We start from the raw sequence: 20,455 nt of genomic DNA, 5'->3' as shown, positions 1-20,455 counted from the left end.
TTTTTATCCACGTTGCCGTGTTGGAAAAAAATAATTTTTCCTTAAGAGTACGAGAAGATTCCCGCAATATATATTTACGTCATAGCGTTATTTAATTGTTATTAGCAAAAAGCATCAGGCATCAGGTGAAACTCAATGAAACCCTGAGCGTTATAACATATTCAATTTATTGAAAATCATCCAATTGACAAATACATGGTTAAATTTCTATACATAAATACATATGGCCAAATGGCTTGTTATATTTCCAACCCAGAAAGTCACTCATCATCTTCAACAATATTGTCAAAATACATGTGTCACAATATTATCAAATAGATGGTTAAATTTCCAATTACTTAAGTCACTTGTCCTCATCCCAAATATTATATTCATTACCTGGTGTGCCAGTTGTAACAGTGTACTCATCTTTCAATGGTAAAGAGAGACGACACCTACGACACTCATTAATAGACCTCCATTTTAAAGGTGGATAATCAGCGCATATATCACAGACTTGCGCATGATGGAGGTCACCGTTAGAATTAATAAGCTCATGAGTATAAACAACAGCTAGAGGGGCTACACTCAAAAAGGAAAAGCAAGTCTTACATACAGTTCCAAATCTCAATCCCTCGAGGCCGGGATACACTCCCCGTAATTTTCTCCGTAAGAAATTGGCATGAACACGATAAAGCTTATATCTTACACACGAATACAACGGTTCAGATGAATTCATGGTGTTACAAATCTTCCGGGACGTACACTTGTCAACCTACACAAACGCTTCGAACTCTGACGAGGTGGAGTCGCAATCAATGGTATCCACGGAACCGATGGATAAGTTGTCGCTATCAAATTCCTCGTCACTCGAGTCACAGCCAGGAAGTACTGTTAGCTCAGCAAACTTAACACTGCTCGGGATTGATCGTACACACCTCTGACAGTCTATAGCAGGTTGAACATTGAAGTGTGGTTCCTTCTTACAGAGTTCGCACTCAATGTAAGGACGAATGCTATTATTACGTTGTAATTCATGTACATGAACCATAGATATATATGGAGCATTCAAATTACGGAAGCAGTTACGGCACACGCACACGAGTCGAGAAGTAATTATTCGTAATGCTTTTCGTATGAATCGTCCGTGAACGTTGAACAGAGTATATCTCACGCATGCATACAGTATAGCTTGTGAAGCCATTCTGCGATAACTTAAAAATGAGCTCGCGTGAGGTTGAGTGTCGAAAGTTTCGTCCACACGTGTCAAGTGATATCAATAGTAATTATCTCATGCTTCAGACGTTGCTATGAGGATGTATGAGCTACATAATTAAAATTTTAATTAACTCACGCACACGCTGGAATGATAATCCGTGGGAACTGCATAGTTAAAATTTTAATTAACACAGATAGCCTAGCGAATTTCAATCATGGTGCGGATGTGGGGACTTGTGTGGTAGATAAATGATTAGTCCATTTAAATTAACGTAGGATGGAGTAAACATATTATTATTCGTTGGAATTTTAATTGTCTCTCAGGATGTTGTGTTTTAGTAAACAGATTATTATTCATTGGAATTTTAATTATCTCCCAGGATGTTGCGTTTCAGTTTAGAACTGTGAGGAAGCGATTGTGTAACCATTGAATTTGCTGATATAAATAGGAGCACTTAGGGGGCATAAGTTCTCATTATTGAAAAAGCGAGGAGACGTGCTTGAGGGACGGAGAAACTACACTGAAACTACACCAGTAACTAACTCGAAGAGAGACTGCAAGCTTGAGACTACTAAACGAACGAACACAACTGCCTGAGTGAGAGTAAGTATATTCACTTTCGAATTAGAAATATGCATTTATCATAACTAATTGAAATTGGGTCTTGAATATTTATTTATTTTTCACCTATTTTTGCTAGATGGATTCTGTGAAGGAAATGCTCATCAATATGCAGAGGGAGGCTGAGTATCTAACGAAGGAGGATCTGGCAGAGGGTGCTGAATACCCCGTAGAAAAGTTGGAGATCGTGACAACTAGGTACGGGGATACGTTACAGGCAACTGTGATGTTTGCAGGGATGCAGAGGAAGATATATCTCCCCAAGCATTTCAAATTAACACTTGATGATATAGTCAAGTTTAATGCAAATGCTTGGGGGGAAAATATGTCTGTAATTAAAAAAAATAATTTAATAAAAATAAAATAATATTAAACTTACCTCGACGTATTATTTTAAAGATCCCAATCCATAAACGTCCTTATATCCATAACGGAAACGCCCCTTCCTCAAAACTTTCTCCACACGAGTCCCTCCCCTCCCCATCCCTCTCGGATGAGCGGAAGCGCCACTTCCCTCTCAGAGTATGAGAACTCTCTCGTGATAACACCAAGAGCCTCCAAAGCAGTAAGACGTGTATAAAGTGAAAAGCTCTCGTGGAAAAATACCAGTAAAATTAGAGTGATCATGGAGGATTTTGTTCTTTGTGAAACGTGTTATGTGTACTATAGACCCCGGTACCTAGCCGCCCATGAGATGTCCCAAGTGCATCTTAGACATGCTCTACGTGGCCAGCAATCTGGAGGAGGTGGAGGACCAGCAATAGTACAATTGGAGTCCGCTGTCCGTGGCCGATTGAAAACCTTTTGGGTGAGTCCTGGATTGGGAGTGTATACAGACTTGGTTAGTTTCTTGGATCGGATAAAAAATGTATTGATTGATAAAATTCGGAACTCTTTGCAAAACACAGCACTAAAAATTAACATAATGGTAAAGGCTATATTCCAGAAAGATGAAGAGCGACAGGAGCGATGTTTTAAAACAAAAAATGTTAGGGTTTTTGAAGCGGATGATATTGGTCAAATTTCGGAAGAATTATTCGCAAAAATTTTGAAAGAGAAATCTGAAAGTTCATCGAGAGGTTCTGGGTGGTCACTTGCTGAAATCTTAGGGTTAGAATTGAGAATAAATCGATATAAACCTCTAAGAGGGTCATCTTTCATTAAGGTTCCACATAAAATAATGTGCACGCATAGTGTAATTAACGTTCAGAACAGTGACAAATTTTGCTTTAAGTATGCGATTTGGTCAAAATATGTGGAAAATCATCCAGAACGAGTTCGTAAATATAACACGCTAGAATTTCAAAATGGCTACGATTGGGATTGTATCGATTATCCAGTAGATATTCGTAAAATTCCAATATTTGAAAGAAGGAATAAGATTTCCATTAACGTATTCGGATTAGATGAAAAAAATAATGTGTATCCCATTAAAGTTGTTGCAGATGAACTAAATGATCATTTTGATCTTCTATACATCGTTGAGGGTGAGAATTCTCATTATTGCTGGATTAAAAATTTTGATAAATTGGTACATTCACAATTGACGAAAAATAACAATGGGGTAAAGATATGCAAGGCTTGTTTCAAGCATTCCACTTCGAGTGAATCCCTCGAAAGACATAAAATTGATTGCAAGCTGAATTCACCCTCTAGAATAATTCTACCGGAAGGAAATGATGCTTATTTAAAATTCAAAAATTTTTCACATAAAATCAGACTTCCTTACGTGGCATATGCGGACTTTGAATGTGTTCTACCAAAGGTTTCCAGCTGTTTTCCACAGGATGATCATTCATATACTCAAAAGCGTCAGCAACATGAAGTTATGTCCTTTTGTCTGCTTATGGTTTCAAGCAGCACTGGTGAATTTTTTGAGCCTATTCTCTATAGGGGTAAAAACGCTGTTGAAGTATTTCTCGAAAAGCTTAAAGAAATGTCGCTTTTTGTGCAAGGAGTATACAAAAACAGTAAACCCCTATTGAAAATGAGTGATGAGGAAATTAATGCTTTTGAAAAAGCTACTATTTGTCATATTTGCGGATATTCACTGGGCGAAGATAGAGTGAGAGATCACTGTCACTTGTCAGGCAAGTTCAGGGGGGCTGCTCACTATGCATGTAATGTAAACTTTAAAAATCCAAAATTTTTACCAGTGTTCATCCATAATCTGTCTAATTATGACGCACACCTCATTGTACCGCACCTAGGATGTGATTCTATGAAAATTACATGTATCCCAAATACTGAGGAAAAGTATATCTCTTTCTCGAAAAACGTCGATTCCAATTTCTCATATCGGTTCCTTGATAGTTTTAGATTTTTGAGCACGTCACTATCTAGATTAGCCGATATTCTTCCTAAGGATAAATTCAAGCAAACGGCACACATTTTTAAAGAAAAAACTGAGAGAATCACGCGAAAGGGAGTATTTCCATACGAGTATGTAGATTCATGGGAAAAATTAAACGAGAGCAGCCTTCCATCAAAAGAATGCTTTTATAGTACTCTAACAGAGGGTACTATTACAGACGATGATTATTCGTTCGCTAAAACTGTGTGGTCCGAATTTGAGTGCAAGACGTTGGGTGACTATTCAGACTTGTATTTGAAAACCGATGTACTGATACTGGCGGACGTGTTTGAGAATTTTAGAGATGTTTGCATGTCGATGTATGAACTCGATCCCGCGTGGTATTTCACCCTTCCAGGACTCTCCTTTGACGCCATGCTTAAATATACAGGGGTCACACTAGAGCTGCTAACTGACTATGATATGATTCTAATGATGGAAAAAGGAATACGGGGAGGTATCAGTCAGTGCACAAAGCGTTACGCTGAGGCCAACAATAAGTACATGGAAGATTTTAATCCTTCACATGAGTCAACATTTATTGTTTATGTCGATTTTAATAATTTATATGCCGCAGGGTTATCAGCCCCCCTTCCCATGGGTGGTTTTCGATGGGTAGACCCACTTGACGTCACCGTAATCCCAGACGATTCTCCCAAGGGATATGTATTGGAGGTGGATCTAGAATATCCTAAAGAACTCCATGATTTTCATTCAGACCTACCGTTTTGTGCAGAAAAGAAAATCCCACCGAATGGTAGGTACCCTAAATTATTAACTACACTGTACGACAAAGAACGATACGTCATACATTACAGATCGTTAAAACAGGCGTTAGCAGCAGGTCTTAAATTGAAAAAGATACATAGAATAATTGAATTTGATCAATCCCCTTGGATGAAGCCATATATTGACATTAATTCAAAGAAACGGAGACTTGCAACGACCGAGTTTGATCGGGACCTATTCAAACTATTTAACAATAGTGTCTTTGGTAAAACAATACAGAATGTACGGAAGTATAAAGATATAGAATTGGTAAATAGAGAAAAACGATTAGATAAATTAATCTGCAGTTCATTTTTTCTCGATAGAACTATTTTTGCAGAAAATCTAGTGGCTGTTCATAAAAGGTATAGCAGTATAAAAATGAATAAACCTTTGTACATAGGACAGGCAGTTCTTGATATTTCGAAAGTGCTTATGTATGATTTTTTTTATAGTCATATTAAAGTAAACTATAATAATAACGATGTAAAATTGTTATATATGGATACAGATAGCTATATTCTAGAGCTGAAAACTAAGGATTTTTATTCTGATATTCAAAAGAGCATTTCCCTATACGATACATCCAATTACCCCTCAAACCACCCGTGCTATTCGAAAATAAATGAAAAAGTGATCGGGAAGATGAAGGATGAGTGTGGAGGTAAGATAATTACTCATTTTGTAGGGCTCAGAAGTAAACTGTATTCTTATCGTTTGCAGGGTCAATATGAGGGAAAACGGGCCAAGGGAGTTAAAAAGGCTACCGTAGATAGATCGATCACATTCAATGATTACGTTACTTGTTTGCGTGAAAATGCTCCAGCCTTCAGAAAGATGTCTCTGATTAGATCACAGAAACATCAGTTGTGTACAGTTGAAATAAATAAAACAGCTTTGAGCTCTGATGATGATAAGAGGTACATATGTGATGATGGAGTGAATACCATTGCTTGGGGTCATGACAAACTTTTAAGGAAGAGAAGCTATGATGATGCATTTGATGGTGATTGATTTGATTAGAGTAGTAATCTCTTTAAATTTACATGAAGGAAAGAAAAGGAACTTATTTGAGAGTTAGCTCCTGTAAAGGTCACAATGTGGACTCTCGCGTTAATTTTGACGACTTTATATTATCCAATTAGGGGTGATATAGACATGTGCGTCGCAGAATATTTACAACAATATGGCTACCTGGACGTAAGTGAAAACGAAATACGAAATATATCAGAGGAGAGCTTTGAGAAATCTCTCAAGCTATTCCAGGAATATTACAATTTGACAGCAAATGGGATAGTGAATGAGGAGACATTGAATTTGACAAAAGCTCCCCGCTGTGGCGTTGAGGATGACATTAGCTTCACTGTTTCTCACCACAAGTGGGGTAAGAATGACATTACTTGGCATTACCCATTGGCTACTGCAGCACACGTGAAGTTGGCAGAAGCGGCTTTCGATGCGTGGAGTGAAGTGACTAATTTAATATTCAGACACGACACTGTTAGACCTGATATAACAATAGTGAATGCCATGGATAAGCATAGGTATTATGCTAAGAGGGGTATATGCCCTTTTCCTTTAGACGGACATGGTAAAATCTTGGCCCACGCTGAATTACCAACCGTTGAGAGCCACCCATTAGAGATACATATCGATCAAGCTGAGAACTGGTATTTGAAGAAGGATTTGAATCACTCGATTGAATTTGCTAATTTATACAAGGTGCTGCTTCACGAAATTGGACATAGTTTAGGAATTTCCCATTCTAGAGACAAGGAAGCTATTATGTATTCGATTTATTCGCACGAAGCGTCATTGTCGTTAAAGGAAGATGACATACTGGCGATACAAAGCTTGTATGGGAAACCTGAAAATGATAGGAATCGTGAAAGGAAAGAGCCGGCGGGGGATGAAGGTGGTGAAGAAGGGAAGGAGGAAACTTCTTTATGCGCCGTTAAGGAAATTGATAACCTGCTTATAATTGATCACATCATGTATGTATTCAGTGGTAGACTATTTTGGATGATAGATTTGATTAATTTGAATGACGAGTTGCCAAAAGCTCAAGTTATCACTGATTGGCTTCCTTTTCTCCCATCAGATATTAAAAAAATTGATGCTATATACCGCAGACCGTCGGGCGAAATTGTTATTTTCATACAACATCGAATTTACATGTTCCATTATGAAAGCTTAGCACTTATTCAGGGCTTTCCGAAAAGGTTAGAAGATGTGCGCCTCCCTCGTAGTGCAATTATTCAAGGGGCTTTAAATACGTACTCTGGCAGAACTTATTTGTTTTACAGCGATGTTTTCGTCGTAGAAATGGATGAGTGTAGCTTCGAGCCAAAGGAGTTTAAATATTTGAGCACAAATTTCCCACCCATACCTACGAATATCAGTTCAGCCTTTAGGTATACGAATGGATTCATATACTTTTTCAAAGGAGACAATTACTATGAATATAGTGAATTCAATAAGACACTACGAAACGCAGGTCCAAGTAGTCTATCACTCTTCGGAATTCAATGCGCAAAGGAATCAACTCTATCAAATGTAGTCGATGAGTTAAAAGGCATCGTCGCGAAGTTGGAAGGTAATGTATAAACTCAGTGGGTCACTCTTAATTGTAACTAGTGATGTATCCGACGTTGCTGTGGAAGCATCCATTTACATGTATTTGTGCTGGTCCATCATGTTGTGGAAAAACAACATTCGTAATAAGATTTCTAGAGAATTTAAAGGAAATGGTTGATGGAAAAATCGAAAAAACAATATGGTGTTGCAATCGTCAAAGCAAACCTGATAAGGAGCTGAAAGGTGTGGAGTTTCAATACGAAGTGCCAAAGTTTGATAATCCACGAAAGATATCAACCCTTTACGTAATAGACGATTTAATGCACGACTGTTATAACAAGGGAGTCAGCGAGCTCTTCACACGTGGTTCACATCATTCAAATATATCCGTCATCCTTATTACTCAAAATGTTTTTTACCAAAGTCCTCAGGCTCGTAATATTTCCCTCAACGCTAAATATATAATAGTTTTCAAAAATCCACGAGATAGGTCACAGTTTCGGTTTCTTGCAGCACAGGTTTATCCGGAGCATCCTAGTGAACTGCTGAGGGTTTATAAAGACGTGACTTCCGAACCGTATACTTACTTAGCCCTCGACCTCTCACAAGAGACGGACGATCGAGTGCGTTTCAGGACACAAATATTTCCGGGAGAAGTAACTTCCGTGTTTGTTCCAACGTATGTAAAAAATTATGAAGAGATTGAAGCGGCACAGACATCTCATAAGGCTATTAAAAACTGCCAATCCAAAGTTGCGAAAATCAATTATTGAGTCTGTAAACGAGGATGGTATAAAAGCTGTTTGCGAGTGCTGTCTAAATACAATAAATGGGAATCACAAAATAAGTGGACTAGTGAAGAAAAGGTTGACCCCCTATAAGGAAACTCTTCGTAAATTGAGCTGTTCTAACGTATCCATCAAGAAAAAGCGTCAATTATTGAAACAGAAGGGAGGTTTTTTACCAGTCCTTTTGGGATCTCTTTTGAGTAGTGTCCTTGGTAACCTGATAGGATGAGCTTAAAAAGAATGTTCCTTATCGAGCCGCAAACGCTTAAAAAACAGCGATTGAGGCGGGATGTATCAAGATTAGACGAGGGAATGCAAAAAGTGCTTAGTACGAAAATGGATGATTCGAAAAAATGGCACCACTACCGTAGGGTTTTAGATTCGTATTTAGGAGCTGTAAACAGCATGAATGACCCCATTTCTATAACATATGTAGACGAAGATAGGAAAAATTTGGAAGGGAACAAAAAAGGGAGTGTCAAGACGACAACACACGGTAGGAATCTTTTGAAAGCTGAACGTAGGATTGGTAAATCATGGACAAAAATGTTAAAACGACGAGCGGGAAATATGGAAAGAGTTCTGGACGATTTTGCGAAAACAGCCAAGTTGGAAGAGGAAGAGGAATTGCGTCCGATCACACCCATCAAAGACCGTCTAAGAAAAGTGAAAAGAGCTCCGCGTTGGAAGAAGCTAGATTGAGTTCTATATATTATGACCCCGTGAACCCCGCTAGCTATTCCACTGTTGATAGACTTTGGAATGGTGTTGGAAGGGAAATAAGCAAAAGACGTGTGAGGGAATGGCTAGAAAGACAGAATACTTACACGTTACATAAACAAGCACGCAAGACGTTCCCCAGAAATAGATATACTCCTGAATATATAGATGAGACGTGGCAGTGTGACCTTAACGATATGCGAAAGTTGAAAAAATACAATAATGGATATGCATACCTTCTCACAGTGATTGATTTGTTTTCCAAATATGCATGGGCAATCCCCCTCAAAAGTAAGACTGCCGAAAATGTGATCAACGCTTTTGGAACAATATTAACCGATAGAAAACCTAACAAAATTCAGAGTGACAAGGGGAGTGAATTCTCTAATGTGAAGTTTAAACGTTTCCTTAGTGATAAGGGAATTGACTATTATACAACGAACAACCCAGATGTCAAGGCTGCAATAGTTGAACGCTTCAATCGCACACTCAAGGGTCGTATGTATAAATATTTTACCTACTTTAACACTTTGAACTATGTTGATGCGCTACCGAAACTATTGAAAGGATATAACGATGGTGTACATTCAAGTATAGGTGTACCTCCGAGTAAAGTGAATGATAAGAACGCATTCAAGGTCGCGCGTCGTTTAGTGAGGAGCATTCGGAAACGGCCCAAATTCTCCATCGGTGATTTTGTACGCATATCAAAAGAGAGGACACCATTCAAAAAGGCTTACGAACAAAATTTTTCCCGAGAAATCTTTAAAGTTTGGAAAGTTAATAGAACGCCAATTCCAACCTATAAATTAGAGGATCTGAATGGAGAACGGATAGAAGGATCTTTTTACGCTGAAGAACTCTCCAAGACATCAGTCGGTTCGGATACAGAATATCAAATTGAAAATATTTTAAAACGAAGAGGGAAGGGTAAAAACCTGGAATACTTTGTTAAATGGACGGGGTACGGTGATAATTTTAACACTTGGATCAGAGCCAGCGGCGTGAAAAGATTATGACGACCGAAGATTTTTTCCTATTTCTTTTGAGCGATAGCTCCGGAAAATATTTCCCCGATAATACAATAGCAAATTTTCGAGTGAAATTACCCCAGCGCATAGCCACTGAGGATTCATGGAAAGTAGGCTTAGCTGAAATTTATTTTCCCAAACTTGACCTTCCTGTGGACCCCCCGGAAGATAAACCTGTGGAAGAATCACAAGTCAAAGTGGAACCGGAAGAAAAACCACCTTCCACAAGGCTTAAACTTGAAGCTCCTCCGTGCCCCGTCGTTGAGGTTGAAGTAACAGATGGTGTAGTAATTAGTTTGAAAGCTCGAACGTATAGTCTAACAGATTTGCTGAGAACAATTAATAGAACAATACCATCTGAACAAAAATGGTATTACATTACCAAGCTACACAATTGGTTTCAAAATAAACTCTCTCTCGAGTCTGGGAGTATACCATTAATTAAACGCTCCTCGATAAAATGTCCCTATACGTTCATAGATATAGGGGGTGTTAAAATACCACTATCGTTTACTAGATACACCCTTGATGAACTTCTCAGTACGATCAGAGTAGATATTAACACAGAATTTGCGAGGGCTGAATTTGACATACAATTCATGCGGACCTTTGCGGAACTCAGTATCCCCCCAGATGTGAGTCGTAAACGAAAACAGAGTTCAGAAATGGAGGCGGTTATACCCGAGGAACCTGAGCGTCTGACGAGCCAGGTGTTTGTCTACCTAGACGTGTTAGCACCGCAAATGGTTGGAGATGTCATGTCGAAGTGTTTGCGTGTAGTCATGGGCGATCGCGGAAACCACCAAATATTCACCTCGCCGTATTATATGCATCTTGATAAAAAGGACTTTGACACTGTTGAAATTAAATTGTTGAATAAGATGGGTGAACTGTATCCATTTACCGATAGCATAAACCCTTCAACAATCGTTTTACATTTTATAAGGCAATAAATACACATGCTGAGTAATCGTGTTTCAGTTATCGATAGGATGTTGTCGGACGTAGATCGATATAAGCGATACTTTACACAGGTTGGAGGTGGGGATATTGGTCCTGTGTATCGATCGAGTCATTATAGACAAAAAGGTAGAGGCTTGGGGAATTTTTTCAGAGGACTATGGAAAGTGGTAAAGCCATTAGTCACAGGAGGAATCAAGGCTGTAGGGAGAGAGGCTAGGGATACGGGTATAAGAGTGTTATCAGATATCAGTGCTGGGACACCAATCAAGGAAGCTTTTCAATCAAGATCGATGGAGGCGGTAGAGAATTTGAAAAGGAAAGCGGAGGATAAGATAAGTAGGATGGCCGGAGCAGGTTTGCGTGCTCCAAAGCGAACTAGAATAAAATATAAAAGTACTAAAATAAAAAAGACTCAAGCAGGTGGTGGTCGAAAAAAGAAACAGTGTGGAAATTTGCGCAAGAATAAAAAGAAGAAGAATGATTATGCAAGGAAACTCCGAAAACGTGTTAAGGATGTATTTGGATAAATACATCATGATTGCTTATTTTGGATAAATACGTTGTAACTGCTAACAATAGGTTTATTGAAAGGTTTGCAGTCAAAGTGATAACATCATGGAAGACAAAGAGTACATTCCAGATTGTTTAGACATATTTCAACGTCCTAGTCTGCAATCGAGTGTGCTAGGATGTACAGTCGTACCCTATAGACCTATTGCATCTATTGACAACGCCACAGAATTAAGATTCGCGATTAAAGATAGCGGTGACCGGTACAGAGATTTGAATGGTATCGTTTTGAATATTAAAGCAAAGCTGTGCAAAAGCAACGGTGCAGATTATAAATCGACTGACGTAGATCAACCTGGAGTGGTTAATAATCTTTTGCATTCATTGTTTGAGCAGTGTCATGTATATTTCAATGGAAGTCGAATTACTTCCTCGGACAATTACCACTATAGATCCTACATAGAAAACTTGTTAAATTATGGTACAGATGCTTCACGCACCCATCTCGAGTGTGACGGATGGGTACTGGATACTGGAAGGGATTTGGATGCCCAAACAGCTGACAACTCAGGATTTGAAAAGAGAAAGGGGTGGTTTGCTAATAGTAATGTTGTTGAATTGGAGGGGAAACTCCACGTTGATTTATTCAATCAACCACGCTATCTCATAAATGGTGTTGACGTAGACGTCGTTCTGACCTTGGCAAAACCATCGTTTTATATTAAAGAAAAGGAAAATGGTAATTCAATTCTTAAAATTATTCAGGCCACGCTATTCGTTCCACACTATGAAATCAATCCTTCAGTTTTACTTTCTCACGAACAACTGTTACGACAGTATGATGCCGTATACCCATACAAGCGCACAGAGGTAAAAACATTTACAGTGCCATCCAACGTGACCATGATCAATAATGAGAACTTAATTGTAGGTCAAATTCCCACCAATTTATTAATACTTATGGTTGATGATGACGCTTTTCAGGGTAAAAAGGTGAAAAACCCGTTTAGCTTTAAGCATTATTCGATGCATTATTGTTGCATTCACGTGAACGGCTCTCCAAACCCCGTGGGGGGATTGGAAATGAATTTCCATAGCGATAGTAATAATTATGCATCACGTGCCTACCGTCAGCTTTATTCAGCTCTGGGTGCACACCACAGTGATTGGGGTAATCAAATCTCATTGAACATGTTCAAACACGGCTACACCGTGTTAGCCTGGGATCTAACTCCTGATAGAAGCGGAGAAGAAAGTCACGTCTCCAAACCGATAGCGGGTAATGTGAGATTTGAAGCTAAATTTAAAAATCCTCTGCCTAATGCCGTAACTATAATTACATATGCCGAGTATAATTCCGAAATCACGATCGATTTTAATAGGATTGCTTCCGTTGATAGAGTCAAGTAGCAATCAAGATGCAGACTGATGATATCGAAGATGTTTTAACGCGGGATTCCCGAACTAGACGCCAATTTAGAGGGGTTTTTCCATCCGATCAACTTCCTAGTCGCGCAGCTCGAGGAATTTACATAATTAATTTTGACCCTTCATATAAGCCTGGGACCCATTGGATTGCTGTGTACGTGTCTGAAAATCGAGCCGAATATTTCGACTCCTATGGCCTTCCTCCATTGATTGAGGATATAATTATCTTTCTGGAACCTTTCACCGTGATTTCGAATAAAGTAAGATTACAAAATTACAAATCAGATCTTTGTGGGGAGTATTGCTGTCTGTATACACTCTTCAAGTCCATTACTCGCCAACCTATTTCCCTTTTCCCATCCCTATTTCATCGCAAACCTAGTCTTAACGACTGTATTCTTGCAAAGTACTTCCTCCGAGAGTTTGGTCGGCATGGAAGAAAAAGAAGATGTCACCCCATGTCTCAGAAGTGCTGTGCTCTGCTTGACCGCGGCTTAATTTAGATTGAGATAAGAGGAGCATCCGGCAGTTGGCTTCCGAAGCCTCAACGTTCCACATGGATGAGATAAACGAGGCGATACGCGCGTGCGCTGCCTTGAGTGGTGAGGTTAACCTATTGAGTGAAAAACATATTAAAAATCTACCCGTGGCGTTTTTGGAAGTGTTTCGCCCCCGGCAAGTGCACCTTTTGTTAATTAGACAACTCGGAAAATGTGACAATGAGTACAGTCTATGTTATGAACATTATAACAAGGGGGGCTCTTGCATTGATGCCCCCCACCCATGAAAAAGGATTGCTCTGGCTGTCTACAGATATATAAGTCGAATTGAAAGCAACATGCTCATCAGTTGAGAATGCAGAAGCCTGAGGTGAAGAAGAGGAGGAGGAGCTCTTCCATCGATCCTCCATCATTGCACCCCTTGCTACGAAAATCGCTAAAGCTGGGAAAGAGCAAGAACGTGTTCATCGGCTGGTTGGTTGAAAGTGGTGCTCCGTGTGTTAAGATCACATCTTCAAGTAAAACTGTTACACTCAACGTCGAGCAGTGGACCAGCCTAGAAAACTACGCAGCATCCGTCACGGACTATTTTGAAACATTAGTGATTCCTTCATACGTGGATTCATCCGTCCAATTTGTAAAGTATTTTGGAAAGCCTCACGTAAATTTGGGAGATAAAAAAACTCGCGTAACCTTTAACGCTTGCGATTGGAAGATATTATCAAACTCCTTTGAGCTGATAGATTCGGCCCTTGATTTGGCCACCCAATCTGCTAATTTGGTGGTCAGTCATTTGAAGGGTATTAATCAAGCGTTGAAAGATTCGGGCATCGAGAAGGTGTGCATCACTTTCGGTGACGAACAGTCCAACGTCTTGAAGGTTAGATTCCCACATAATGTCCAACCGCTCTAAATTTTCACTTTTTTCAGCCATGGAGAAAGTACTAATTATAGACTTTCAAGCATTGTTGCTGAAAAAAATTGGTATGGCAAACAAATTCATTGTCAGGGAACTAGCCATTGAGGCTTTGGAACATGACCGGCGTAAGTCGTGGGTGTTCCAACTTCCCCCTGACTTGGATGATAACAGTGAAAATAGGTGGGCAGAAACCATCCACCATGGAATACCCGCTGATGCGGGAGATATTCCATATGATCAACTGCAAAAAATCCTTGAAGAAAATACTAGGGCATATGACCATCTATTTGCCAAGGGAATGGAAAAATGTAACTTCCTTTCGCAAGTTTTGCATCGCAATGTACATGAACTTGAAAAATTTCTTGAGGCCCCCGCTTTGAAGTCCCTTCACCCATTAAAGTACAAGCAACCATTCAATGGGCAGTGCACATTAGCGTGTCATGAGACGGATAAGTTCACGTGTGCAGTGAAAAACTGTTCAAAATTGAAAAAATGGATTCTGGATAATGTCCCTCCATACAAACTCTTGTTAAAACTTGAAGCTGAGAAAGAATACAGTGAAGAAGAACAGGAGGGATGATTAGTGAATGAATTGGTTATTTAACAATGTATTTCACAATGTTGCTGTTTGTCAATAAATTGAATTTGGAAATTTAACCATGTATTTGACAATGTTGCTGAATGATTGTCAATAAATTGAATTTGGAAATTTAACCATGTATTTGACAATGTTGCTGGATGATTTTTTTTTTTTTATAAATTGAATATGTCTTCACACTCTGAGTTTCATTGAGTTTCACCTGATGCCTCCTCCCTCAAAGCGCTCGCGGCGGAGCGTCTTGGGACTTGTTTGGAACGATCCAATTAGTTTTTTACCCGACCCCTCCCCTCTTCCCTCCCCTCTTCCCTCCCCTCCGAACTCTAACGCGTGAGGTAGGGCGTCTTGGAACGATCCCCCTCCCCTCCGAACTCTAACGCATGAGGTAGAGCGTCTTGGAACGATCCCATTCATTTATATCCTGTAAGCTGTGCAGTAAGGACCTATGGATAGCGCCACTTGCTCCATTACGGGCTCGATTCCTCTCTGGAAGGAGCTTGAAAAGCACATTCAAATGATAAAAGAAAGGGGTGACAAGATATTTGAGGAAATTTTAGAAAAGGCTAAGAATAATCCTGATCACACTGCTATGGAAAACATTTGTTTGCAATACGAATGGCATTATGAATGTGACATTTTCCCGAAAGTAACGGATGATGCATTAAAGCCGTTAATAATTGATAGGTTGAAATATCTTAATAACGAAAAATACAATTATTATTTATCGAGATATGGTTTCATTGATTGCTAGGATATATCTGATAGGATGACTATTTGATAGGAAAAAAGTCCTTTTCAGGACTCAATAATTACAGATCGTAAATATAGACGCTCGCGGGAATCTTCTCGTACTCTTAAGGAAAAATTATTTTTTTCCAACACGGCAACGTGGATAAAAAATATTTCCTCGCGCTGCCGGAAACTGCTATCACTAGCGTATTTTTTTCCAACACGGCAACGTGAATAAAAAATATTTCCTCGCGCTGCCGGAAACTGCTATCACAACTTTCAAAGTGAATAAAAAATATTTCCTCGCGTATTTTTTCGTGAATATTACGTACAACTAAAAATCAATTTCCTCGCGTTTCGTGAATATTTCCTCACGTAAAACTAAAAATCACTTAAAACAATATTTCCTCGTACAACAAACCCAGATGCCCCCAATCCCCCCCCGACCCCCCCAACCGAATCACTTCTCTTGTTTAAAAATTGAAACGCCTTGCACGTTTAACATATTGACAAATGACTAACCTGACGCTTCAGACCTTCTCTTGTTTAACAATTGAATTCTCACTTCGACACCAACGCCACCTTTTCGTTGCGCTTTTGTTTAAACTATTAAATAACGTTTTTATATTGTTTAAACAATTCTGGGGCAGAACTCTTACTTTACTTCTACTCACCCAGTGCTAAGCCCGACGATATGTGAAATTCACACATCAGGATATGGGTGCCAATTCCTCTCCCTGTATTTTTTTGTATGTATGTATATAAATATATATATATATATATATATATATATATATATATATATTTATATATATATATATATATATATATATATATATATATATATATATATACATTTACACTCAAAAAATCTATTTATATATGTGTGTGTGTGTTATATTTCTTAAATTTATTTCGTACAAAAATATTACTTAAATATTAATGAAACAACTATCTTTATTACCGTTATCATTATGAGTCCTTCTTGAGTACTTTGAATATAGTGAGCTAGAAATGTTATTCAATTTTCATTTGATCTCCTGGAAGATCTTCATTTTTAAAGTTACTCTTAAAGACTTATTGTAATTTATGCAATTTTTAATGATGAATTAAAGTTACTTAATTTTACTCTTTCAGAAACATTGCGCATATACCCACCGGCAGGATTACTATCAAGGAGGAATACCAAGGAATATAAAATACCAGGGACGGACTACGTTTTGGAGCCATTCACGCAAATATTTATTCCAACACAAGATATGCAGCATGACCCGAAATACTTCCCGGATCCAAAGCGTTTCGATCCTGACAGATTCCTTCCAGACAACATCCGGGAGAGTGTGGGCCAGTATCGGTATATACCCTTCGGAGATGGACCTCGACATTGCATAGGTTTGAAAAATGATTTTTACAGAATATTATCGCAAAATTTTCCAATTTGATTTAGACTCAATCAATGTTGTTGCTGAATTTCATTGACATACGCTTTACCTTCTCCCATATTCGGTTGATATTATAATGTGATTGTGGAGTCATGAAATCAGTGAACAGTTCTCATGTTTAATATTTTCTCAAATAAACTACCAAATTGGATCTCCGTCGGGAACTGCATACCTTTCTACGTTTGTCTGACAATGAATTTTATAGCTTTTCTGGAACAATGTAAAAACATTCTCCAATTCTTCAATGTTATTACCATCGTTAACACTCAATATTTGTTGAAATAATTTGGATAACCGAAAGACCATATTTCGCGAATCCAATTCCAAATTTTGTAGTTTTAAATCTAATGCAAGTTTCAGTCATCCTGAAATCTCACGTAAAATTGTTTATGCAACTAGGTGATATTAGATGAATATCAGAACGAAAAACTATAACTTGAAACCAAGAGTTAGACCGTATTGAAAGAACACAACTTTTTCGAGAAAAAAATGCCTATATTTTTTCGGGCAGAATTAAAAATTGCATTTTCAGAGTTAATTATCGTCAAATGCGGCTCATGCAAGTGAAGTTCTAAAAAGTATTATGGTAATCGTACAAATAGATGGAATATCAAAATTCAATAATACAGATTAAGAAACATCGTCGAGAAACGTCAAAATGACGCAAATTTCAAAATGTAGTTGTAAAACTATGCTACAAAATTATGAAAAATTATGATTTTTTGCATTTTGATATTTTATGTACATTTTTATGCCAAATCTTCTCTTCCTTACAGGCCAGCGATTTGCTGAACTGCAAGCCCGCATTGGAATGATAGTCTTAATTGCAAACTTTGACTTTGAGGTCTGCAGAGAAAAAACCAGTGTCCCACTTAAGTTTGCAAAAAGAGCATTTATTTTGACAGCCGCAACTGGAATATGGCTACGAGTCAAGCCTGTAGTTGATTAATTTTCAATAACAAATTGTATCATACTTGAAAATTATTGACTAGGCTAAAAGGACTAAAATTTTCACCTAAAATATATGATTTGGGAAAGGAAATAATTTTTTTAATGTTAATATTTTGATCAGTATTATATTAAAATTTAGATAATCCGTATTAGTATTGTTATTGATCGTTTAAGGCGTAACATTTGTGGAATTGTACCATGATGGTTAATGTCAAAATAAAACTTTGTAAATTCACATAAAAAATAAACTTGAATGCGACCAAGGTTTCACTGCGGTGCAGCATCATCAGGCATGATGATACTACCTGATGACGCCCTGATAACGATGCACCGCAGTGAAACCTGGGTTGCATTAAAGTTCATTTTTCACGTGGATTTACAAAGTTTTATTTTGACATTTCTCATCATAGTAATGTAATGTTTCTATTCCAGATCGAATGTCAATAGGTAGTTATGTCAAAAAAAACCTAGTCGGTAGTGGCCTTGGTGGCGACACAAATCTCTGAGAGAATGTATTGGCATTCCATTGTTTCATCAGCGTGCTCTCTCTACTCGTACTCCTGTTATTCTCTAAATTACATATTGTAAACAAGCAATTTTGAAAATTTTTATCAATCCAGAGAATTCAATTAAAATCATATGAAGTAGTATAAAACGAAAAAAAACCTTTTTGGGCAAATCGCATCTCTACTTAATTATTTATTCGTCAACAATTTTTTGTAAAAACTTTAACTTCTATTCATAAAAAGAGATTGCCTCATCAAAGGCTAGATTTGAAAATATTACTGTGAAAGAGTCTGCGTTGTTGCCACTGACTGTGGTTTTGTGGTCTTTTAAGAAGGAAATAAAATAGGAAACTCGTAATTCACTTTATTGCCACATGAGGTTTTGTTTAGAGCTCATTTTTCCTTGAATTTGACGTTGCGTGCACGTATCTCTGAGGGAAATTCATCGTATTTTTATTTTCCCTGAGTTCGACACGAGAGGGAAAGGAGCCAAGCAGTGATTAGCACTTGGGAAATCGCGCTGCCATTCAGTTCCATTCATACTAATGCCTAAGAGTTGGCTACATCATTGCCTTATATTACTTTCCTATTATCAACCTGGGAATTCCAGTATTCCAGACATCGTAACTCACTACTAAAATTAGTTTGGGGAACCTTTTCAGGGGGAAATTTGAATTTAAATCCTAAATCAACAAGGTGTTAAATAAAGAAGGGTATACACAGTGTATATGTGAATTAGGGGTCAACCACAATGAAAAACATTACTTATAATATTCCTTTTTAGTCTGAGAAATGTATTCAAGGATAAGACTTTTACTCAAAATATTATGAAAAGGATAACTGGAAGTCGCCACCATAAAATGAACGAAATGAAGAACATGGAAGTCTATAGGCTTAACAGGAATATTACAAAGTGGTCTCAAAAAGCTCTTCGGGGCAAGAACTTTACTTTCCACCGCTTCTGAATATATCTGATTGTCGTCTTTGTTTGCCAATGTATATTCTGTTATGTCTCATCCACACACACACGCATATACAAGGTGTGATCAAAAAAGACAGGACAGCTTAATTGAACTTGTCACCCTCAAAGTAAATGCCTTGGCTGACGACACACCTTTGCCAACTTTTCTTCCAGCTGTGTTAATTTCAGTAGCGGTGTTAATGCTAGCCGATATAGTTTTCTCACTTTTTTTACCAATAATCATTACTGCTTTGGCTGAATACAGCTCCTATTATTAAAAAAAATTTGGTTCTTTAAGGCAGAGACTGGAGGTTTGGGTCCACCTTCTTTTGAAATTAATTGTTTACTCTCTCTAAACATTTTAAACCATCTTATATCAGTGGTATGAAGAAGAACAAACTCTCAATGAGCCTCCTGTAGCATGAAATAGACTTCGGCTGACGATTTGTTCAGGCGAAATCAAAATACCAATGTGAAGTCGAGTGTTCATGCCCTCAATCATTGTCTTGAGGATACTGAACTTGTTTCAACATGCAACGGTTGCCGCAGATGCAATACTGGAGTCAAATCAACAAAAGTTGTGCTAAATGAATGAAACATATACAAAACAGATGAACCTATTAATATTATATTATCATGAAAAATTTGTTAAATAAACTGTGGGAATAAAAATGTATCATCACTATTTTTTAAAGGTCCTTCATAAGAGACCTATGATCAGGTATCCTGTGTGTGAAATTCCTAGAGTTAAACAAATATATACTAACACGACCGGGACTTGGGGGAGCCAACAGCTGACAGCATCACAAGATCGGCAAAGTTCTTATGCCTCTGTTAAATGGACGAGAGGTGGTCTTTTAAACCCTAATCAGCATTTATATTTTTCTCTTAT

General features: G+C 38.0%; 1 protein-coding gene across 2 annotated transcripts in view; it reads left to right on the top strand.

Moving 5' to 3' along the window:
• The window catches only part of LOC139691018 (cytochrome P450 9e2-like), a 38,698-nt gene extending 18,470 nt beyond the window's left edge, over positions 1–20,228 (top strand). For both annotated transcript variants that reach the window (XM_071588732.1, XM_071588733.1), the window contains 2 exons: positions 16,841–17,095; positions 17,922–20,228. In XM_071588732.1, coding sequence (XP_071444833.1) covers positions 16,841–17,095; positions 17,922–18,094 — 428 coding nt within the window. In that variant the 3' untranslated portion in view covers positions 18,095–20,228. The remainder of the gene's footprint in view (positions 1–16,840; positions 17,096–17,921) is intronic.
• The last annotated feature ends 227 nt before the right edge of the window (positions 20,229–20,455 follow it).

Source organism: Hetaerina americana, unplaced genomic scaffold (genome assembly GCF_022747635.1).
Source record: "Hetaerina americana unplaced genomic scaffold, ioHetAmer1.1.p SCAF_3, whole genome shotgun sequence".
NCBI classification, from domain to species: Eukaryota; Metazoa; Arthropoda; class Insecta; order Odonata; family Calopterygidae; genus Hetaerina; species Hetaerina americana.
This window is presented reverse-complemented; position numbering and strand designations above follow the sequence as displayed.